Source organism: Macrobrachium nipponense, chromosome 11 (genome assembly GCF_015104395.2).
Source record: "Macrobrachium nipponense isolate FS-2020 chromosome 11, ASM1510439v2, whole genome shotgun sequence".
NCBI lineage: Eukaryota > Metazoa > Arthropoda > Malacostraca > Decapoda > Palaemonidae > Macrobrachium > Macrobrachium nipponense.
The window spans coordinates 84,860,012-84,883,460 of record NC_061087.1 but is presented as its reverse complement, the minus strand read 5'-3'; the positions used below and the strand labels follow the sequence as shown (position 1 = coordinate 84,883,460).

Here is a 23,449-nt window from a genome sequence, read left to right as displayed (position 1 = left end):
TGCATACCCCCTTGGGGGTCACTATATAATAATACAGTATTATTGATTTTTTTTTTTGCTCTATCACAGTCCTCCAATTCGACTGGGTGGTATTTATAGTGTGGGGTTCCGGGTTGCATCTGCCTTCCTTAGGAAGTCCATACACTCTCTTACTATTGTGTGCGTTTCTAGGATCACACTCTCGCATGAGTCCTGGAGCTTCTTCAGCCTCTAGTTTTTCTAGATTCCTTTTCAGGGATCTTGGGATCGTGCCTAGTGCTCCTATGATTATGGGTACGATTTCCACTGGCATATCCCATATCCTTCTTATTTCTATTTTCAGATCTTGATACTTATCCATTTTTTCCCTCTCTTTCTCTTCAACTCTGGTGTCCCATGGTATTGCGACATCAATGAGTGATACTTTCTTCTTGACTTTGTCAATCAACGTCACGTCTGGTCTGTTTGCACGTATCACCCTATCCGTTCTGATACCATAGTCCCAGAGGATCTTTGCCTGATCGTTTTCTATCACTCCCTCAGGTTGGTGCTCGTACCACTTATTACTGCAAGGTAGCTGATGTTTCTTGGCGCAGGCTCCAGTGGAGGGCTTTTGCCACTGAATCATGCCTCTTTTTGTACTGGTTCTTTAGTCTGTCTCATGTATTGTCCGTGCATTGGTTTGTTGTGCCAGTCCTCTGTTCTTTCTGTCTTTCTCCTGTCTCTGTATATTTCTGGGTCTTCGTCTACTTTTTATTAGTCCTTCTTCCCCATGCACTCTTTAGCCACTCGTCTTCACTGGTTTTTAGATATTGCCCAGTGCTCTGTTTTCGATGTTAACGCAGTCCTCTATACTTAGTAGTCCTCTCCCTCCTTCCTTTCGTGTTATGTATAGTCTGTCCGTATTTGCTCTTGGGTGTAGTGCTTTGTGTATTGTCATATGTTTCCTGGTTTTCTGATCTATGCTGCGGAGTTCTGCCTTCGTCCATTCGACTATTCCTGCGCTGTATCTGATTACTGGCACCTGCCCCATGTATGGCTTTTTATCATATTTCCCGGCGTTGAGTTTTGACTTGAGTATCGCCTTGAGTCTCTGCTTATATTCTTTCCTGATCGTGTCCTTCATCTCTTGGTGTTTTATATCTCCTCCTTCCATTATTCCCAGGTATTTGTATACCTGTCTCATCTATGTGTTTGATGTTGCTCCCATCTGGTAGCTTTATCCCTTCAGTTCTCGTTACTTTGCCTTTTGTATGTTGACTAAGGCGCATTTTTCTATTCCAAACTCCATCCTGATGTCCCCAGATACAATCCTTACAGTCTGGATTAGGGTATCTATTTCCTTGATGCTCTTACCATACAGCTTGATGTCGTCCATGAACATCAGATGGTTGATTCTGTTGCCTCTTTTCTTGAGTTGGTACCGGCATCCATCTTCTGTAGTACTTTTGTCATGGGAATCATGGCTACTACGAAGAGTAGTGGGGACAGTGAGTCGCCCTGGAAGATCCCTCTCCTGATATTAACCTCTGCTAGTCTTATTCCAGAGCTTGTAAGTATTGTATTCCAGTTGCGCATTGTATTTTTGAGGAAGCTGATGGTATTTTCCTCTGCCCCATATATTTTCAGGCATTCTATTAGCATGTGTGTGGTATCATGTCGAAGGCTTTCTTATAGTCTATCCATGCCAATGGTTAGGTTGGTTTTCCTTCCTCCTACTGTTCTTCATTACCATTTTGTCTATCAGGAGCTGGTCTTTTTGTGCCCCTACACTTCCTTCTGCAGCCTTTCTGTTGGTGGGGGAGATGGTGTTGTCTCCCCTAGGTAGGTTATAGCCTTTCACTGATGATACCTGTTAGTAACTTCCACATTATTGGTAGGCAGGTGATAGGCCTGTAGTTACTGGCTATATTTCCCTTACTCTTGTCTTTTTGTACTAAGGATGTTCTTCCTGTGGTCATCCATTTGGGTGCTTGGTGATTTGAGATACAATGCTTGGGTGCTTGGTGATTTGATGATACAATGCTGGAGTTGTTCTGCTATTCGTGGGTGTAGGGCCTTGAATTTTTTGTTTTTGAGCCAGTATCCATGGACTTCATCGGGACCTGGGGCTTTCCAGTTTGGCATTTTCTTTAGTTGGTGTCTGACTGTGTCTGTCGTGATGTCTGTGAAATCTTTGTTTTATTCTCCCTGTTTCTTCTTCCTTGACTTCCTGGAGCCATGTTGCATGTTTGTTGTGTGATACCGGATTGCTCCATATGTTTTCCCAGAGTCTCTTACTTGGTTCGGCTTCAGGAATTTCCTGGGGGTGGTTTTCTTCCCCTCTTAGTTGGCTGTATAGTCTTTTGGTTGGTTCCGAATAGTTTGTTCTGGTGGTATCCCTTATTCCTGTTCATGTACCGTTGGATCTTATGTGCTTTGGCCTTAAGCCTCTGTTTTGTTTTACATCTTCTATGGTGCTGTTTAGTCCCCTCTCTTGTACTTTGTATTTCCTCGTTGAGTTCCTCCCTTGTTTTCTTGCTTCTTAGCCTTTTTTCTGCCATCTCTTTCAGTTTACTCAAGTCAGATCTCATCACCATGATTTGCTTTTCCAGGCGCCTTTTCCAAGGAGGTTGCTGTTTTGGTTTCTGTTGGGTTGGTTGTGCTGGTGGTGTTGGTGTTCGAATCCCCATCAGTTCTGCTACTAATCTTGCTCCTGCATATGTCAAGTTATTTGTTTCTGTGATACTGGTGGTCTGTATTATGCCCATTATTTCATTGACCTCACTTGTTTTCTCCCTTAATTTCTTGGTGTTGTAGGCTTTCATGGAGGGGATCTTTGTTCTCTCTGTATCTGGCTCCATCCATTGTCTGATCTTTTCTACCCATTCCGTCCTCTCTGTTACTTCGTCGGTGTTTCTTCGTGTGTCGTTGTTTGATACCTCATCCTCCCTGTCGTCTTCTGTGGCATCGTCTCTCAGTTCGTCTTCGTGTAATTCGTTGTCGTGTGACATTTCTCTTTCCAGTTCTTCTCTTTCTGTTGGGGAGAGCCAGTTCTTTTTCTTTATGTTTCTTACTTGGTCTGCCAGCCTCTGCTCTGATTGTGTATTCCTCTCATTCCAGATGTTGACCAATCTTCTTCTATATCCTCTCTCCGTCGGGTTGCTTCTGATGTAGCATCTCCATATTTACCTTATTTTTTTCTTCTCTTGTCCATTTCTTCCTTTTTGCCTCTGTAGCCCTTCCAATCTCAGGCTGTTGATTATTGTCGTTGTGGTGATCAGTTGCTGGATGACGACCTCCAAGTACCTGACCGTCTTCCCCTTCAATTGGGTTGAATACCTGGTTGCCGGACGAAGCTCCTCTGTTGCCAGAGGTTCCATTTACGTCGTTTGTCGTTTATTCCTTCATTTCTTTCCATCATTGCTGAGTTTTGCTATTTAACCCATAGCTGGACCCCATACCCCATCAGGGGCTTGAGGTACTCATTTACAGCTGAGTAGACTAAGGAAATTATGTTAAAAATCCTTTTCCAAGGAATCAACGCCGAAGAAAGCGGCCACCCATCCAAATACTGACCAGCCCCAATGTTGCTTAACTTGACTTAAGTCTATTGACGACCTAACCCACTCCTCCACGGCGCCACCAGTAATTATTATTATTATTATTATTATTATTATTATTATATTCATTATTATATTTTATTATTAGTATTATTATTATTATTATTATTATATAATAACTGTACATTAAGGAGATCGAAATTTGAAATGTTATAAGAGAAAATGGGGAATAATTTTGAGAGAGAGAGAGAGAGAGAGAGAGAGAGAGAGAGAGAGAGAGGGATGAGAGAGACGAGAGCCGATGAGAGAGATCGAGAGAGAGAGAGAATTTCACTATCCGGTCAATGAGTGATCGCTTTTATAGGCTATACATAGAGATCCAGTCTTCCCAGGTACTGTTCGTGATATCCCATCGAAAGGAATACGAACAGGAATAGTCTAGGACTGTCACAAATGATAAGTACCGAAATATACCTTTATGGGTTTGTACTTCATGCAGCGTAACTAGGAATACAAATCAACACCCGATGAGGGCTATCATTCTTAGGCAATCACTTGTTCATCTGTTGTGCAAAAGAGCTACTAATCACAATGCTTTCTTGACATCGTGAGCGTGGCGGAAGATTTTGAGCACCGTCAGGGAAGGGTTAGTTGCATCTTCCTTACCTACACAAAATGAAAATAAAATGGAGAGTAACTCCTTTTACATATAGCCTACATTATACTGCTTCCATGTTGTGGGAGATATTTCTCATAACACGAGCCATCACAGTGGCTTCAGAAATAACAGAATGTTCTATGGTTATTGTTTATTCTGTTGTTGTTGATAAGTTTCAGCGAACTCTGGTAAGTTTTACGTCTCTCCAGCACATTGATAACTTGTTTTTCCTATCCCAATGAAGTCGAAATGTTATGTGCAGTATTGTAGGGTAATCAGTGCTATTCACAAAAAGCGATTAGAGAATAGGTCTTAATTAGCCGTTAATCAATCTAGAGCAATTAATCATGAGTTATTATGATTCCCCTGGAAAATTGTTTGGAATGTGATCCACATTGCAATTTCGTTTTGAATATCCATCATGTCCTCTATGTTTTGGGTGAAATGAGTCAAATCAAAGACCCTTTTAATCTCCCTCACTCGAAGAAAGTTGACGAATTTGATGAATAATAAAAATATTTGATTGTCTAGATATTTATTATTCAGTTCACTGGAAAACTGTCCTCTTTCAGGTTTTCATTGAGAGGAGAAAAGAACAGACATTGAAAAGTTTCATAACAACAAAGTGGTTGAGAGACGGTTCCATCGTTCGGTATTTGATGAAATGCAAAGAAAGGTTCGGAATGAAATGTAAAGGGCCGTTGTAATGGGTTTATTCAGGGAATTCTTAGACAGTCTGAGATTTCGGAACAGTCCTTCTTAACGACCATAACCTGGAAAAGAGGGATGATGTGTGTTAATTATTAATATGATAAATTAATTTGTCAGATTCGTCATCCTCCGTAAGATAAAAAATGGAATATAATGAGATGCTAATTTGTTTGTTTTTGTCACAACCTTATTCCTTGCGATCGTATGAAAGTGAGGTTTTGTACCTAAATCAGAGCACAATAGAAAATATTTTTTGCTGCATACCTCCACTGCTGCCGTATCCACCACCGCCTCCAAATCCTCCTCCGCCTCCTCCACTTCCTCCATATCCTCCTCCTCCACTTCCTCCATAACCTCCGCCTCCAAATCCTCCACCACCGCCGCCACTTCCGCCGTAGCCTCCACCGCCACCTCCTTTTCCACCTCCACCATAACCTCCACCTCCACCTCCTTTTCCACCTCCACCTCCACCATATCCTCCACCTCCTCCTCCTCCAGCAGACACTAGTGCCACTGCACTGAGCACCACAACCACCTGGAATTGGAAAGGAAATCAATTAGAGAAATATAAATCAGAAATACAGAAAAAGACAAACTGTTTTGGCGTAAGATCTTATTGAAGTAGGGTTATTTGTATTAAATGTTACCTTATCAATCCGTACTGGAACTTACTGTTTTCAGTTTCATCTTGAGACTGGAATCAGCTCTTGACCGGATGAAGTCAGCTGATTTCTGATGCTGGTGATTCCCTCTGCTTCTCTTTTATACCCTGGTCCATTTCTTCCTTCCACTCATATCCTCTCCTCTCCCCCCTCCCACTCTCTCTCTCTTCCCTCCATCTCCCCGCATCCATGGTCTTTCTATTTGCTTAACCACGTACAGTTCAGTGTTTTTTTCTATTTCAAAATCATCTTGTGTTTAAGTTTTCTTCGTGTTCATTAACCTTGATGAGTTGATGTAGTTCGTTTTGTTTGTTACATAAGTCAAACTTGTTCTTATATGTTATGTATTTTTTTATTGTTTGTTTTTGCACTGATATGACTGCCAGCTTGTTTGTTTGCTTGAAGGACATAATTCAGATATCATTCTACTCGTTCGGTAATCCGTTCCTTTTTCTTTATAAATTCATTAAATGAATTTTTACATGAATTTCAAATGGAAGTGTGTACTTTCAGAGTGTTCTTTATCTTGAACGGTATTGTTATTTTATTTTGTTTTCTTAATTTTTTTTTTGAAATTAAAAAAAAAATTATTAATTTATTTTTGGGGCTTTGGCGATGTGAAGTGCCCTTTCATGGCGCTCATTGCTCTGCGATTTTCCCAAAAATCTCCTTTAAATATATTTTCATTTAGCTTTCTCCAGCAGCATTTTGTATTCTGCGCTCTGTCGGTCACATCAAAGTTATTGAAAAATTTCTTCTCGGAATGCTGACGGAATTTCCGACTTATCAAAACATTTTGAGAAAAATAAAACCAACTTGAAAGTTGGCTGTATTTTTCTGAGCGTTTCACAGTAGAAGTTGTGGTCAACAGTGATAAAATATTTCAGAGCTAAATTTCTGTTCTGTCTGTCTCTATTAGAGTGACGTGATCAGTTTCTAGTCTGTTCTGCTGGATCCTCTCTCATATCTTAATAGCTCATAAAAATTATTTTTATGAATATGGACTTTGGACTTGATACAGTCACTTCAACTTGGTGCATCAAGAAAATGCAACGTTATTTCTCTTTAATGAAGAGGTGTAGGTATTTTGTCAGATATTAAATTCAGTGTGGATGATAGCCGTTATTAAATACCAAAGCCAAATGAAGTTGCTTATTTGTAAACACTTTTCCTACTTCGGCGTTATGCCTAATCTTTGTTTGTATTTCCCGTCTCTGTGATTTTGAACCATCGTGTCAGAGTTGTTGCGTTATTTTCTTATGTTGACCTTTCTGTATTATTTAGTTACTTTTTTATGGGGACGGTGTACGGTTGTGAATGGCGGTTTCAAATTTTCTTTCCACTACCATTGTCCCTTTGTGCTTTTGTGCTTAAAATTTTGATGCTCTATATCCTACAAGTTTTGGAAGCTACTTAAGGTCACATTCCGAATACGAAAAATATTTTACTTCCACACATTATGGAGTTATAGCAACAATGAAAAAGTGAAATTCTTTCTAAGATGAAACTAGCAACAATGAAAAAGTGAAATTCTTTCTAAGATGAAACTATGCAGCGCTAAATTTCCAGAAGGAAGACTTTAGGAATTGTTAGGAGACAGAAGATTCATTTTTAGCACATTAGTTTTGGAATGTTCGAAATTAAAGCTGGTAATGTGTTCGCTCATAATCACCATTACAGGCTACTCCCGTGATCTTCTGTTTAATTTTGATTATGTTCGTTGTTTCCGTAGAGTTATTAAAAAAATATAGAATTGTCTGGTGAGAAAGGTTGGGTAACCGATATATCATAAAGCTCAGTTTTACCAATAAAACTTTTTATCTACATTTTGCTGTGAACTAGTTTATCCCTGATCTACATCTGTCAGTATTATAGTCGATCAGTTTTCTTCTCTTCTTTGAGGTAACTTTTTGACACCATGTGTTTGTAGTGTGAGAAAACATGTCTTGCTTAGTAAAAGCCTCCCCATTATTTCTGCAGCAAATTCAGAGAAAAGGACAAATTTCAAAGTGTGAATCTATGGTCGATATTTCATTAATCCTTTTCTGCAGTCGTTGTGGTGAAATTAGGAAAATAATAATTTTTTTCAACTTTCATAGCTTTTGCTTTGTATAATGTCTTACTATTATCTCAGCCTTCCAATATATTTTTGGTTATTAATTTACCTTTTAGATTTTTCTTTTATCTTTCAAACGTTGTTTTAGCGAGAATTTTTCGCATTGTTCTCCCTTAACAACGAACTCTCATAAGAAAAAAAAACCAGTGATTTTATATCGTAGGAATTGTGGCTAGACAAAACTGAAAGAGTGAGACTCCAAACATAAATGTAACAGAATTAAGAAACACTAAAGTCGTGGTTTGATTACTTTTTAGCAAGTTACAAATTTAGTTGAAAGCTTCACCGCAAAATTAGGCATTTCAAGTTACTTCAGCTATCCTATAAAAGCCTGCGAAAGAGACTCGTGTAGTATTTATGTTAATTTGACAGGTTTTGTTGTAGATTTTTATTATTGCTTTGTTTTAAAAAAATTTCACGACCCAAAATAACTGGAGCAGCTTCTTCCTTTAGTTTAGTTTGTTGCATAATTTGGATCTTTCGTAGATAGTGACCCCAAGGGTTTTCGGGGGTCATTGTTAAGGACTTAACATTTCTTGGTGGTCATTATCTTTTATAATATTTACAGTCTTTTGTTTATGTTTTTACGGTAATCCCCAACAGGCTTGTATACACTAAACAAGCCGCAATGGTGGATACATACCCACTTGGGTATGTATCCATTATTATTATTATTATTATTACGATAACTGTACATTAAGGAGATGGAAATTTGAAATTTGATGAGAGAAGATTGGAAACAAAGCGTGGAGAGAGAGAGAGAGAGAGAGAGAGAGAGAGAGAGAGAGAGAGAGAGAGAGAGAGAGAGAGAGAGAGAGAGAGAGAGAGAGAGAGAATTTCACTTTGAGGTCAATGAGTGATCGCTTTGATAGGCTATTCATAGAGATCCAGTCTTCTTTGTAATTTTTGCAAAGTATCCAGGAAGACAAATTAACACCTGATGAAGCCTTGTCAATCCCTTGATGTCTATTATGCAAGAGAGCTACTATTTACATTGTAAATGTGGTAGAGGATTTTGAACACCATTAGGGAGGTTTTAGCTGCATTTTCCTTACCACGTGAAATGAAAATTAAATAGAGGGCAACGCCTAGTTCATACAGCCTTCATTATACTGCTTCCACGTTGTGGGAGATTTTTCTCATAACACGAGCCATCACAATGGCCTTAGTAATAACAAAATGTTCTCTAGTTTATTGTGTTGCTGTTGTGTTCAGCGAACTCTTGGTAGTTTTACATCTTCTGAGCACATTGATAACTATTGCTTTTCTTATCCCCAATGAAGTCGTGAGTCATTATGATTAGCCTGGAAAATTGTGTAGAATATGATCCATATTGCAATATCATTTTCAAAATTCATGATTTTCCTCATATTTTGGTGTAATGAGTCAGATCTAAGACACTTTTAATCTCCCTCACTCGAAGAAAGTTGACGAATTTGATGAATAATAAAAGTATTTGATTGTCTAGATATTTATTATTCAGTTCTTTGGAAAACTGTCCTCTTTCAGGTTTTCATTGAGAAGAGAAAAGAACAGACATTGAAAAGTTTCATAACAACACAAGTGGTTGAGAGACGGTTCCATCGTTCGGTATTTGATGAAATGCAAAGAAAGGTTCGGAATGAAATGTAAAGGGCCGTTGTAATGGGTTTATTCAGGGAATTCTTAGACAGTCTGAGATTTCGGAACAGTGCTTCTTAACGACCATAACCTGGAAAAGAGGGATGTGTGTTAATTATTAATATGATAAATTAATTTGTAAGATAAAAAACGGAATATATTGAGATGCTAATTTGTTTGTTTTTGTCACAAACGTATTACTTGTTATAATATGAAAGTGCAAAATATTTTGTACCTAAATCAAAGTACAATAGAAAACTTAATTTTTTGCTTCATACCTCCACTGCTACCGTATCCTCCACCGCCTCCAAATCCTCCTCCGCCTCCTCCACTTCCTCCGTAATCTCCGCTCCCACCTCCTCCGTAACCTCCTCCTCCACTTCCTCCGTATCCTCCACCTCCACTTCCAGCAGACACTAGTGCCACTGCACAGAGCACCACAAATACCTGAAATGGAAAAGGAAAGCGATCAGAAAAATAGGTATTAGAAATGCGGAAAAAGACAGAACAACTGGTAATCTCTCCTGATGCCCTGTGAAATAATAAGTGTTTTCTTGGCTGTTTCGTGCTCGACGCAATGCTTCATTATGTGGTATGAAAGCCAGTGGTATAAGATACTAATAAAAGAATGATATTTTGCAGTAACTACGAACTTATCATTTCGTACTGTAACAATCTGACTTACTGTTTTCAGCTTCATCTTGAGACTGGAATCAGGTCTTGACCGGATGAAGTCAGCTGAGTTCTGATGCTGGTGGGTCTCTCTGCTTCTCTTTTATAGTTCGGTCCACTTCTGCCTTCACCTCTTATCCCCCTCCCCATGTCCATCCTCCGCCCTCTTTCTATTTGTTTGACCATGCCGTTAGTTTGTTTCTTCGATTTCAAAATCGTTCCTTGTTTAATTTCTTTTGGCGTTCATTAACCTTGATGGCTGACGTGGTCGTTCCGCTTGTTACATAATTATGTTATGTTTCTTCTAATAGTTTTCAGTATTTTGACTTTTGTTTGTTCTTTGCGCCGACTTTATTTTCATCTCGTGTTCGTTTGTGTGGTGGATATAATTGTGATCTTCAGATTTTAGTCTACTCGTCCTGAAGTCTTCCTGAAGTCGGTTATTGTGTTTTGTTCATAAATTTTAAGATTTTTTTCAAGATTTTTGCGAGTAATCATGTGCCATAAGGATTGCATTAACATTGAAATATATTTTTTTTGTCTTTTATAGATTTTCCTTTCTTAGATGTTGAAATATTGTTCTTAAGAAGCTATTTACACGACTGATTTTCCTTCATCTCTTCTTCAATGTCTCTTCTTATGTTGAAGTGCTGACAAAAATTCCGACTTACTAGCACCTAGAAAATGAACTATATTTTTCTCTGCGTTTCACAGTAGAAATTGCAGTCAACAATGTTTAAATATTTATTGGCTAAATTTCAATTCTTTTTGGCTTTATGAACTAGTATTATCAGTCTCTTCTGCAGAACCCTCTCTCATATCGTGTTATCTTATTAAAAATGATTGTTTATATATAAATTTAGACTTGATTCATCTGCTTAAAATAGGACCAACCAGGACAAGCAAAAAATGCTCCGAAATTTCTTGAGCACAGTTGACTTTTCTGTACAGCGTCCTGTACCATATAACTTTTCTCTCATGGCTCGGTGGTGGTCTGTAGACTGACAGAAAGCCATCACAAAAGTTTTCTTTCACAGAAAACTAAAATAAACATTTCACTTTAATAGATAAGGCCCAGGTATTTGCCGAATATTAAATATAATGAGTGGCTAATCATTTCGAAAGACCAAGGCCAACTAAAGTTGCATCTTGACAAACAGCTGCCAGTTTTGCTTTTATATATATATATATATATATATATATATATATATATATATATATATATATATATATATATATATATATATATATATAGGCTATGCAGTATAAATCACATACATCCATTCTGGAAATCGCAGACAACCACATCAGAAGAGACATTTATTGAGTCGTTTCGCACATACAATGTGCATCTTCAGTCTGTTGAGATAAAACCACATACATATTAACATTCAATAAGAGCAGGATTCTTAATATAGTGAAAAAAATACAAGAATAAAATTAACTTAAAATTGACAAAAAAGAACTAAAAATTGACAAGTAAAAACGAAAAAGTAAAAAAGTACAAATAAAAAAACAAACAAATACCAAGGCGCAACCAACCGTTAGCTGAGAAGGAAGGAGGTAGAATGACTAGACTTGGGCAAGAAGTTAAAACGTTGACTATGTCAGATCTTTCATTTCTTTGCGATTCTGAACCATCGGCCTAATGTTTCTTTAGTATTAAGCGGTTTTATCGTTGATGTAATGATGCTTCAGTCTAAATATACGTATACATAATGTGTATATGTATGTATGTATATATATATATATATATATATATATATATTATATATATATTATATATACACACGCTCACACAAATATTAAACCACAAATACCATGGAATATCGAATTCACTATGCCTTTCTAATATCTTGGGCTGAAAGGAATATAAGTGCTTCTGTATCGGCTAGGTGTCAGGCGGGTATATACGTCTGATTTTTTATCAAATCTGTAGCGATTAGGCTGGTAGACTCACCCCCTTTTCTAGAACCTTGGGGGTACCTGTCCGCTTCCACCTCGATTGAGGTGGAACCCTGGGGGTACCTGTCCAAGAACCCTGGGGGTACCTGTCCAAGAACCCTGGGGGTACCTGTCCAAGAACCCTGGGGGTACCTGTCCAAGAACCCTGGGGGTACATGTCCAAGAACCCTTGTGTTACCGTCCAAGAACCCTGGGGGTACCTGTCCAAGAACCCTTGGGGTACCGTCCAAGAACCCTGGGGATAACGTCCAAGAACCCTGGGGGTACCGTCCAAGAACCCTGGGGGTACCTGTCCATGCACCATGGGGGTACCTGTCCAAGAACGTTTGGATACCATCCAAGAAACCCTTTGGGTACCATCCAAGAACCCTTGGGGTACCATCCAAGAACCCTGGGGGTACCTGTCCAAGACCCCTGGGGGTATACCTGTCCAAGAACCCTTTTAGTACCGTCCAAGAACTCTTGGGGTATCGTCCAAGAACCCTTGGGGTATCTGTCCAAGAACCCTGGGGTTACCTGTCCAAGAACCCTTGGGGTACCGTCCAAGAACCCTGGGGTTACCTGTCCAAGAACCCTTGGGGTACCGACCAAGAACCCTGGGGTACCTGTCCAAGAACCCGCTGGATACCTGTCCACAACAGTAGGTGGAGTTAACTGGCAGCAGGCACTTCACAAACCCAACAAACACGAACCAAGAGCTCCATTACTCGCCCACGCTATAGTTTTGAAGCTTTACCACATTTCTTCGCAATATATATATGTGTCTGCATACATACATTCATACATACATACATACTTTTCATATTTTTACTACTTTTACCAGGAACTTTCGGTAAGAATGGTTGTTGAAATATTTCTTAATCGCCAAACAGTAGCTTCCATTTTTGTATTCACAGAAGCCGTTTACCGTTTAATAACACGAAACCAGCTGTTTGAATTTTTATGTGATGGAATAAATTGTACAATTATGAATGTTCTCTTTCATATTTTCTATAAATGTTTCTCCATTACCTTTCAATAATTTCTATGAACGCTGACTTTATGCAGCTCTTATGTCTTGGATATTTCGTAGTAATTTGTTTTATTTTCCTGTAATAGGCTGTACCTTTCGTTTACACCTATTCTTAGCCTTGAATCGATTGTATTTACCATAATATTCATTTCTGTAGTTTGTTTTAAGTAGTTGCCTTGAATCGATAGTTTTGTTTAAATGGTTTTCACTGAAATATTTTCTGCCGACTCTTTAATGGTTTATGTATTGAATCATTTGTGCCCAGACATTTTCCTTGAAATATCTGGGCAATTTATTGAAGTTCATACGTTGAATGTGTACTTTGTTTTCCATTAAATTGCGTTTTTCTTCTTTACATTATTCTGTCGAATATTGTTTCAATATTTCCACCTTGAATCTTATTAAACGTCATTTTCAATGTTTGTTCCGTTTATGTGAATGCTTCATAACTCAGTAGTTCCGCGCTGGACGAGTGGTTTTCGAGCTCGGCTGCCAATCCGGTGGTGCGAAGTTCGATTCCCGGCTCTGCCAACGCGGAATCAGAGGAATTTATTTCTGGTGATAGAAATTCATTTCTCGACATAGTGTGGTTCGGATCCCACCATAAGCTGTAGATCCCGTTGCTAGATGACCAATTGGTTCTTAGCCACGTAAAAATATCTAATCCTTCGGGCCAGTCCAAGGACAGTTGTTAATCAGCCCAGTGGTCTGGTAAAACTAAGATGTACTAACTTTTCATAACTCAGTTAATAAGCATCACGTATAGCACTTGCTTGTGTGCGTAAAATGTTCGAGAGGACTATTTAATTTCAATAGTTAATGTTTACACCTTTTCATTTAGTCTCTTGGCGATCAATCAAATATTTGAATACTCGTGTTTAAATAAGATTTTACAATTGGCTAAATAGGTGCATGTTAACACTGAAAGAGCAGAAATAATTTTACTAATATTGATATTTCTCTCTTGATGTTTGCATATTTTCTGCTACAACCTATTTTGTATTTTTGCCTTAGTTATTTTTTTATTTGCGGTCATAATTCATAAATGTTACCGTTGAAGTTTAGTAATATCAAGACGTAATATCTTAAAATTATTATCTCATAAATAATTCCAAATAGGCCTGACGTCATATCGTTTGCACGAATGTACGAGTATAATTATCAATTTATTTTGGACATCTTGAAGGACAAAGGCAAAAATTCATTCATTAACAAGAATACCGATTTTCCAAGTAATCGAACTGCAAGACTCCTCCATATTTATTTCAAGTGAAACCCAATAACATTGGTGCTATTTGTTGTTATCTGGTGCACATTGATCGTGAGAAGGTTACCTGTTTATTTGGCCATTTTTCCTTTTTTTTTTCTATCATATGTGGGTACTTCTTATGCTTGAAGTTTGCTTTGTAAGTTAAAGGCCTTTTAAGCGTGTTCCAATGTGAATAATTACCGATTTTAAACAAAAATAGATATAATAGTAACAAGAAGTAAGTTTTCAGGGGTAAAATGGATCTCAAAGGAAGCGTTACATTAAGTATTTATTTATTTTGCGATACATCAATGACTGAATTCAGTGCCAGCTCCAGTTGCCTCATCAATATCTCGTCAACGGCCATAACCTGAAAAAAAAAAAAGATGTTGATAATGTATTGAATTATGATAAATAATTATAGGCTACGTACGTAGAGTATGTTTTTTTTTTTTATCTTGAAGCCAAGAGCTCCAAAAACGGATATTCATTATTATCTTTAAAAAAAAATTAAGAATTGCAAATTTCTTTTATTTACCTCCACTGCCCCCGTACCCACTCCCGCTGCCTCCGTATGCACCGCCTCCAAATCCTCCGCCACCTCCTCCCCTTCCGCCATATCCTCCACCCCCATATACACTGCCGCCGCCTCCGTTTCCGCCGTATCCTCCACCTCCAAAGCCACCACCGCCTCCGCCACTTCCATATCCACTGCCTCCTCCACTTCCACCATATCCTCCTCCGCCACCTGTGCTTCCACCGTATCCTCCTCCACCACCTCCGCTTCCACCATATCCTCCTCCTCCAAATCCTCCTCCACCACCTCCGCTTTCCACCGTATCCTCCACTTCCTTCCTCCATAACTTCCACCTCCGAAACCACCTGCACCTCCTCCGCTGCTGCCGTATCCCCCACTTCCGCCCCCTCCGTATCCTCCTCCTCCTCCTCCAAATCCACCTCCACCTCCTCCACTTCCGCCATATCCTCCGCCCCCACTTCCGTAACCACCAGAAGCTGACGCAAGCGCCATGACAGCAAATACGAGAACTGCCTGCAGTTGCGAGGAAAATGCTTTACACAATATTTGTACCCATACGTACATTCGTGTGTGTATATATAATATATATGATATATATATATATATAGATATATATATATATATATATATATATATGTATTTATGTATGTATGTATGTATGTACGTTTGTGTTTATTTTTGGCAATTTAACAAACCACAACGTACTGCCACCAGTACCCTTAATAGGTGTTAATAACTGTAATGATAAATATGAAATATATCATTTACTCTTAAGTTTGTCCTTCAGTTATCATTCTTATGACTACCACTGTACTGCTGTGATCAGAATTGATTTCGGTGTAATATTGAGGGTTCATAAATTTTCCTTCTCTTATGTGGCTGATTAATGTAATGAAGACTAACCGTTCCTCCTCTTTTAAAGTGAATAAGATATACAGTTGCGTCTTTCTTATTGTTAATCGGTTTTGATATAGTATAGTGAAGTGTCGTATTCTTGAAATGTAGTTTGATTTCTGTTGAAGTCGTATAATCATTAAAAAAAATATTGGTGTATCTAGACTCACGGTTCTCAGTTTCATCTCGATTTCTGACGCTGGTGTGACCGATAAAAGCAGAATTGAATCTGATGATGGTGTTCACTTACACTCCCCCTTTTATACCACTTACTGGAACTTTTGTACCTCCCCCAGTTTCCGACTTCCTCCCCCACTCGTCCCCAATACCCCCGCACAATTCCTTCTGTGTTTTAATGTTTAATAGGTCCTTTACGCACTCTATCGTATCCATGTTCTTCGTCATTCTTTTTCGTTGTTGAGCTTCTATTTTTTAATTACCTTCACCATTGTTTGTGTGTGTGTGCGTGTGTGTGTGTGTGTGTGTGTGTGTGTATGTTTGCGTGCGTGAAGAATAATTATCCTTGGGCTGTTGATACAGTTTGTTTGATCTCCTTGCACCTTATTATCATATTTCATTTTTGTACCGAACCATCGATCAGAAATATATCTATTTTCTTTGTTTCAGTTAAATGAAGAAAATTTTTTCCAACCTTCGTTCATTTCTTATTTTCTTTGCGAATTATTTGCATTCTCTCAATATAGGGAAGTTTTCATTTCTTGCAGCTAGCATGAAAATGTTCATTATAGATTTACATAACAGTGAATTAGGAATACCTGAATTTTCACGAATTATCGTTCTTCAAGTTTATATTTTGTCTCTACAGACTAAAACTATTCCGACACATTTTTTATTGATTAATTATTTTTTTTTTACCAACTCGTTAGACTCAACGAAGCAATTAAATGCTTTGAACTCCACAGCAAAGATATTTCTAGCTGTAAAGTAACCTGATCGTCGAAGTATTCTAGCAAAGCGTAAGTTTTCTGTCATGATTTATTGTTGATCAATTAAAAATAGTATGAAAGTGCGCGTGCCAGGTTTTGCCTCCTTTGGTAAGACAACTTAGTAAATAAATATATACATTAATTAATAAGTAAATATGATAATAGTCGCCCTCTCATGCGGCACGATATATGGACTACAGAATCTTTGATTGTGGAGCGTAGCGTTGTGAAATCTATTTATAGGTTGACATTTAAACATATTTTTTTTGTGACCTACTAAGAAGTGGGTCAGTTGGTGACTTGTTAGGAATTGTGTCAGGTTGTAACGTAGTAGGAACTGCGAAAGTAATTAATCCTTTCAACCACTGGGTCTGTTTACATTCTGTTTGGAAGTGTGTCACTTTTATAAGTTTTTCTGTCACCAACATATTGGGGCTTTAATGACTTTGTTGCCTACTAGGAAGTCTGTAGCCATACTGAAGTGTGTCAGTTTATAGCATATAAAAAAGTTATCGTATCATTATATAAGGCATCATTCAAATTGGGCCTTGTGCCTCTTTCGACTGCTTCAATAGAAGGCCAATTGAATTTGTCATTTTTTTTGCGTTTAAGAATTTGCGAAAAGTACCTTTTCGGAATTAAGCCATATTGTAGGGAGTCTGTGTAGAGAATTTGCTAGACAAATCAATTTCTTCTTTATTAAAAATAAGATAAAATGCATATATTTTTAAAACAACCTTTTCGGATCTTTTTTTACATATTTTTTCAAGGGTAGATCAAAAAGTCTTACAGGTGTTTCATACCCATTATACTTTTCCCTTAAGTATAATCTTGAATACTTTCTGTGAAAAAACATCTTGCTATTCAATAAAAAGAAATCTTGAGGTTTAAATACTATGTAGTCTCATACTTGTTATGGAATGATATTTGATGATAATTATTAATCAGTTGCTTAATTAATTATTTATTAATAGTCTTATCCATCTTAACACTGGGGAACCTATCGTTCCATGTTTTAGCAGTTAAAAAATGCGTGAAATTTAGACAACCGACAAAGAATAGTTCTGTAACAAGAGGGAATTCGCGTATCTTTCCTTTCATTCTTTCAAGCACTTTTGTTCTGAGATCAGACCGTCTTGGTGTATGAAAAGGAGTCATTTGAAACGTGAAAATAATGCTTGTTTTGTCGGATGTTACATCACTCATGTGTGTGCATCCCATCCTGTTGTTATTTCACGCTTTCTCATTCTTTGTGCTTTTTTTTTCTCTCTTCTCATCTTTTCTTCGTCTCGTCTTCCTCCTTCGCTTTCGGTGATCAGCCTTGATGGTACGTTATTGTTGCGTCGTTGCTCCCGTTGAGAGGACGTTATTTTGTACATTATTTTTCCCTCTTGGAATGGAAATAGTCTATATTTTTACCCTCGTGTTTACAGTGGCATATTTTGCGAGGTCATTCATATTTTCTTCTCGTCATTTCCTAATTAGCACTTGAGAAAATGGCATCTCAGAATGAAGTCGACGTTTCACAAGGACTTTGCGCGTGCTTTGTTTATCTTTGTGTACGATCACTTGAGCCGTAACGTGAATGTGCGTTTTTTGTCTTGTTTTCTAAATGCTTGTTCATCTCCTGTCTTGGTGAGTTTGGCAGTCTCAGTCTGATCTCACCTTTATAATTGCAGCAACTGCTTTCAGATTGACTGGTCACGCATTAGAAGTTCCGTCGTGACGCATTTTTGCCAACAACTTCTAATTTAAGAGATTGTAGTGTTAAGTTCTTGCATTGTGCACAGCAATTGATGCACTATTTTCTTTTATTTCGGTCTGGTTTCTAATACGAATTGTGTTCAGTTCCAAATGCTGGAGGGGACCTGTCTACTCAATCATTTTGATTTGGTGAAGGCGTTAAAAGAAAAAAAAAAAAGCAGTATCTGTTTCCTGTAGGGTTGATTGTTATATAGGGATATCCGCTGCTTTGTTCACTCATCCTCCTCCATTTTTCAGTTATGTCATGCCTTCCACTCCTTAATCTATTGCCGTTTACCAGCTGGAACGATCACTGTTTTGCATTGATGCGACCGGACGGGAACACAGCAGTTATTGCATTGGATATCGGTCTCATGACTTCTCCCGCGCGAAAAGGTCGACAGTGGTATCGATATTCGTGGAGCTAGGTTGAGTCTCCCATCAAGCCAGTACGTTCCAGAGGAATGGCATTTAAATGGTTAATCTGCGTCTTATTGATCCTGCTAGGTTATGTTGGTTAGCATGATTGGCAGTTTCGTCTTGAACGGTTGTCAAGTGAGTTATTCATTGATTTTGTATGTATGATATATATATATATTATATATATATATATATATATATATATTTATATCTATATATATATATATTTATATCTATATATATATATTTATATCTATATATATATATATATATATATATATATATATATATATGTATATATATACATAAAAATGTCTAGAATCTATCAATCTTCGGAGACACACTAGCCAAACCTTAATATATATATATATATATATATATATATATATATATATATATATATATATATATATATTTTTTTTTTTTTTTAAAGGTTTCTAGTGTGTCTCCGAAGATTGATAGATTCTAGACATTTTCATGTCGAAGTAGTGTCTTTGCGGATGAGCGCAAGCTTATTAATGCCTGTTGCGAAGAATGGCATATGTGCACACTGCAGTAGTTACAAGCCAGTTTCTAATCTCCTTGTGGTCTCCAAAGATGATGAAAAACGTATTTTCAAACCACTCCACAATTTTGTGGCCTCTAAAGGATTGTTAACTGATAGTCAGTATGCATATAGGAAGCAGTTAAGTACCAGCGATGCTCGGTTAGATTTTGACGTGCCATTTGCAAGACAACCTTGAAAGGGTTTTGAGTGTAAAGTAATTCAGATAGATTTTAGTACTGGTTTCGATTATGTAAATCACGAAGTCCTTACTTATAAACTTCAGAATCTTAGAGTGGGTGGATATGATTTACGACTACGTCAAGATTTCCTTACAAGTAGGTAGCAGCGAGTTATTATTGATGGGGTCTTAGCGAATCGAGACCTTTAGTGTGGAGTTCCACAACTGTTCTTGGTCCGCTGTTATTTTTAGTGTATATAGATGGATATGATTATCGGCCTGGAAGTCAAGTCAAGTCTCTACTTATGAGAAATGAAGCTGCCCTTAGTCTCAATCGTGACATGTAATGAATTAGTGAATGACATAGTCGTTGGGGTATAGGGCGGAACTCCAACTAAACGAAAACACTGTTGATTAACAGATCTTATACAGATTTTCCACCCCTATTCTCCCCTTCAGAATGGGACTCTGCTGAATGAGTCTGAAGCTTCAACTATACTTGGTGTAACTTTTGACTCACTTCTTACTTCGTGAAACATCTAGTGAAAGTGTCAGCAAGTGCCGCACGAAAAGGTATCGTATTTCAGGGCTTCATATAGGTATAACAGTGATGAAATCAGTGTAACCATTTTTAGGTTCTTTGTCCTTTCTTTAAAGAATACTGATCTCCAGTGTGATGTCTGCTTCTGCCAGAAATTTATCTCTCATTTGATAGAATGGTTCGCGGTGGCAGGTTTCTCTTCCTAATAGTTAAGGCTTAGACCATGGACGGATGGTCTCTTGTTTGTCAATTTTTCATATGTGTGTTTTAATAGATATTTAACATTCACAATTGGTCCCTGATGCTCTTCTCCTGCCGAGAGAGACCAGATATGCTGAATGTTAGCACCAATGTGTTATAAATGTACCTCGCTATCAAACTTCTCAGTTCCAGAGGTCCTTTAATCCTCACACCGTTGGACTGTGGAACCTCAGGAGTCCAAGGGAAGATACAATGAGGTGCTTCCCGAAAACAATTTTCCTTTTATTTTGATAATTTCCTTACGTTTTTATTTAACCTTATTTATTTGTTGGTTTGGTGTTTCTTTTCTAAGAACGTATCTCTTCTTTCTGCGTTTCCTATTACCTTCTTCCAAGTGAACACCATATTCATTGGAAGTTTGTTCATATGAATAAGGTTTATCCTATAATAATAATAATAATAATAATAATAATAATAAAATAATAATAATAATAATAATAAAACGGCGCACATAGTAAGAAAAAGTGATGGACTCCTAAGGAGGCAGGATGCAACCCGGAACCCCACACTATAAATACCACCCAGTCGAATTGGAGGACTGTGATAGAGCACACACACACACACACACACACACACACACACACACACACACACACATGGATTGCATATTACATGTTAGTCACTTATTAATATTGCATGAGCTATACTGGGAAAGCTTTTTATTCTTTGGGGTTTTGGCTGTGCCCTTGCATGCACTGAATCTATTATACTTGTGTACATGCACGTACACGCGCACACCTTTATATGTATATATGTTATATATATATATATATATATATGCGTATATGTATTATAATACATACATATATATATATATTATGTGTGTGTGTGTGTGTGTGTGTGTGTGTAGGTAGCCGAGACAAAATCACCCATCAATAATAATTCCATTTGGGTTTTACGTTATTTCATAGGTATAGTCAATTCTGTATTGAACAATATTTTCATATTATTAACTATGGACACGCACACACTAACTATACACACACACACACACACACACACACACACACATATATATATATATATATATATATATATATATATATATATATATATATACTTATATATATGTGCGTGTATATATATATATATAAAGATAGATAGATTACTCCCGCCCAGTGAATTTCACAGTGCAAGCTTCAACCTAAAGTTTTTCTCACATTTGGTGAATAGATCGTTAATGAATTTATTAATCCACTTGAATTGTTGTGAATTCATAATTTGGAGAAAAAATTAATATGGTTAAGTAGCTTGTACTAATGTTTATACTTTTTAGTGTATGTAAATGTAGTAAATAGTTAGCAAAGTCACATTAAGTCTGCATGAGCATAATATGTATTTAGATTTTTGAAAAATACATTTTGGTGAATTGCATAAGAAAGTTGTTCTTTAGATTAATAGCACAATTTCATTTGGGATCGTTCTGAAACCTAGACATATTTTTTGAAAGTTAAGCCTAAATGTATATTAACGACGAAAACTCTTTATGAAAGACTATATCATTAATGAAGCTTCACGGTAAAGGACCCACTAGGATAGCTTCATTAAGCCTTTGAAATTGATAGTATACATTTCTAGTTTTTGTGTCGTCCTTTGGAACTAGGCTAAGTGTAAGACATTTTAAGGCATCAAAATATTTTATTTTGTCAATCCAGTGTTCAGCATAATTCATTCAATACGAAACTAATCTGTAAATCATTCTTATCTAAAATGCTGAGTACAAAAAAAATTGTTGATTTGAATGACCAAATGATCAGGAATCATCTGTTAACGGTTGGCTGTACTTTCGTTTAAACCGGCGGTGACATAGCTCTCATTTTTTCAATCGTAGAGGTCGAAGATGTCGTAGTCCTCCCCAGATTCGAAGGAATCGTCCGTAAAGAATCCTGGGGTCCATAACCTGGGAAGGCAGGAAGAGATTTATAGTGAGGAATTGGCTTTTAGAACAATGCCTTGCTTACATTTGAATTTTTCATGTTACTATGTGAAGAAAGTGTGGCTGCCTATGTTGAAATTTTTCAAGTGATGTGGGGAAAAGTGTGGCGACCTAGTTTGAAATTCTCAAGTGGTGGGAAAAAGTGTGGTTACTTATATCTGAGTTTTTCAGGTGATGGGAAGACAGTGTGGTTACCTATATTTTAATTTTCAAGTGATAGGAAAAACTGTGGTTACTTATATTTGAATTTTTCAAATGATGGAAAGGGAGTGTGGCTACTTTATTTGAATTTTTTAGGTGATGGGTAAAAAGTGGGGCTAATTATATTTGAATTTTTCAAATGATAGGAAAAGAGTGTGGCTAAGATGGAGTTCTTGTTAGAAGGTGAGCAAAGTAATGTTGAGGGACGAAAAGAATTTGGAGATACCTAGTTTCATGGGATCAAGTTAAAGAGTTTTTTTTCTACAATCGAAATAATGAGCTCATTATTAGTAATGGAACTATCATCAGATATAAATAAACGCTCCTAGCGATGTGTTGCTGCCCCACCCTTTTGTAAAAGTATGTTGGTAATAATAGTTATAAAATGATATGCTGGTATTTTGGTTGTATGTTGGTAAAATTTAAGTTTACGTCAAAACTCAACCAAACATAACACGTGAATTTGTGCTTTTATGATGCCCCAGAGTAAAAGTTCTAATGCCTAGGTTTTGTGACCATGTAGTGCTAAGATTAAACCGAATAAATATATTGTATGTAAATAGGTTGTCATACCTCCATTCTCTATCGTAGCCTCTTGCACCGCCATTGTACCTGCTTCCATCACCTCCGTATGCCCTTCCAGTACCGCCGTAGCCACTGTCACTGCCTCCGTATCCTCCTACACTTCCTCTGTATCCTCCGCCAGTTCCTCCGTATCCTACTGCATTCCCTCCAAATCCTCCAACATTTCCTCCATATCCTGTTCCTGCCCTGTAGCCTCCATTCCCTCCAAATCCTGCGCTTCCTGTATATCCTCCACCATTACCTCCTGTGTATCCTCCACCATTGCCTCCATATCCTCCACCATTACTTCCTGCGTATCCTGCAAGTCCTGCGCTTCCTCCGTATCCTACTTGGCTCCCCCCGTATTCAGTCTTGGCAGAAACCAGAGCCGCCATTGCAAACGGCAATATAATCTATAATAAAAGAAATTCATTTAAGACTAACTGAATGCATATTCTTTCAGTTCAATATTTATTTAATGAGTTTTATTATT

At 37.5% G+C, this 23,449-nt stretch overlaps 4 protein-coding genes across 5 annotated transcripts in view; 1 reads left to right on the top strand and 3 right to left on the bottom strand.

Moving 5' to 3' along the window:
* The window catches only part of LOC135206747 (A disintegrin and metalloproteinase with thrombospondin motifs adt-2-like), a 315,467-nt gene that overhangs the window by 68,651 nt on the left and 223,367 nt on the right, over nt 1-23,449 (top strand). The gene's annotated exons all lie outside the window — the stretch shown is intronic.
* Nucleotides 4,698-5,609, bottom strand: LOC135209099 (uncharacterized). The gene is made up of 3 exons (XM_064241740.1): nt 5,563-5,609; nt 5,155-5,425; nt 4,698-4,952 (listed from the first exon to the last, which is right to left on the bottom strand). Exons 1-3 carry the CDS (start codon nt 5,575-5,577, stop codon nt 4,939-4,941), a joined length of 300 nt encoding a protein of 99 aa, XP_064097810.1. The 5' UTR covers nt 5,578-5,609; the 3' UTR covers nt 4,698-4,938.
* On the bottom strand, nt 14,329-15,032 carry LOC135209030 (uncharacterized). The gene is made up of 2 exons (XM_064241613.1): nt 14,725-15,032; nt 14,329-14,556 (listed from the first exon to the last, which is right to left on the bottom strand). The coding sequence occupies exons 1-2, from the start codon at nt 14,977-14,979 to the stop codon at nt 14,476-14,478; spliced, it is 336 nt and encodes a 111-aa protein (XP_064097683.1). The 5' UTR covers nt 14,980-15,032; the 3' UTR covers nt 14,329-14,475.
* LOC135208934 (TATA-binding protein-associated factor 2N-like) lies at nt 21,883-23,386 on the bottom strand. Its single transcript, XM_064241523.1, has 2 exons — nt 22,966-23,386; nt 21,883-22,155 (listed from the first exon to the last, which is right to left on the bottom strand). The coding sequence occupies exons 1-2, from the start codon at nt 23,349-23,351 to the stop codon at nt 22,077-22,079; spliced, it is 465 nt and encodes a 154-aa protein (XP_064097593.1). The 5' UTR covers nt 23,352-23,386; the 3' UTR covers nt 21,883-22,076.

Bases quoted from the DNA above. Each gene is read 5' to 3' on its own strand.
- LOC135208934 (XM_064241523.1), bottom strand. From the start codon at position 23,351: ATGGCGGCTCTGGTTTCTGCCAAGACTGAATACGGGGGGAGCCAAGTA. The intron at 22,156-22,965 runs GTATGACAACCT...CTGCCTTCCCAG, and splicing joins GGCTACGATAGAGAATGGAG to GTTATGGACCCCAGGATTCT.
- LOC135209030 (XM_064241613.1), bottom strand. From the start codon at position 14,979: ATGGTGGAAGCGGAGGTGGTGGAGGAGGATACGGTGGAAGCACAGGTG. The intron at 14,557-14,724 runs GTAAATAAAAGA...TTTTTTTTTCAG, and splicing joins TGGGTACGGGGGCAGTGGAG to GTTATGGCCGTTGACGAGAT.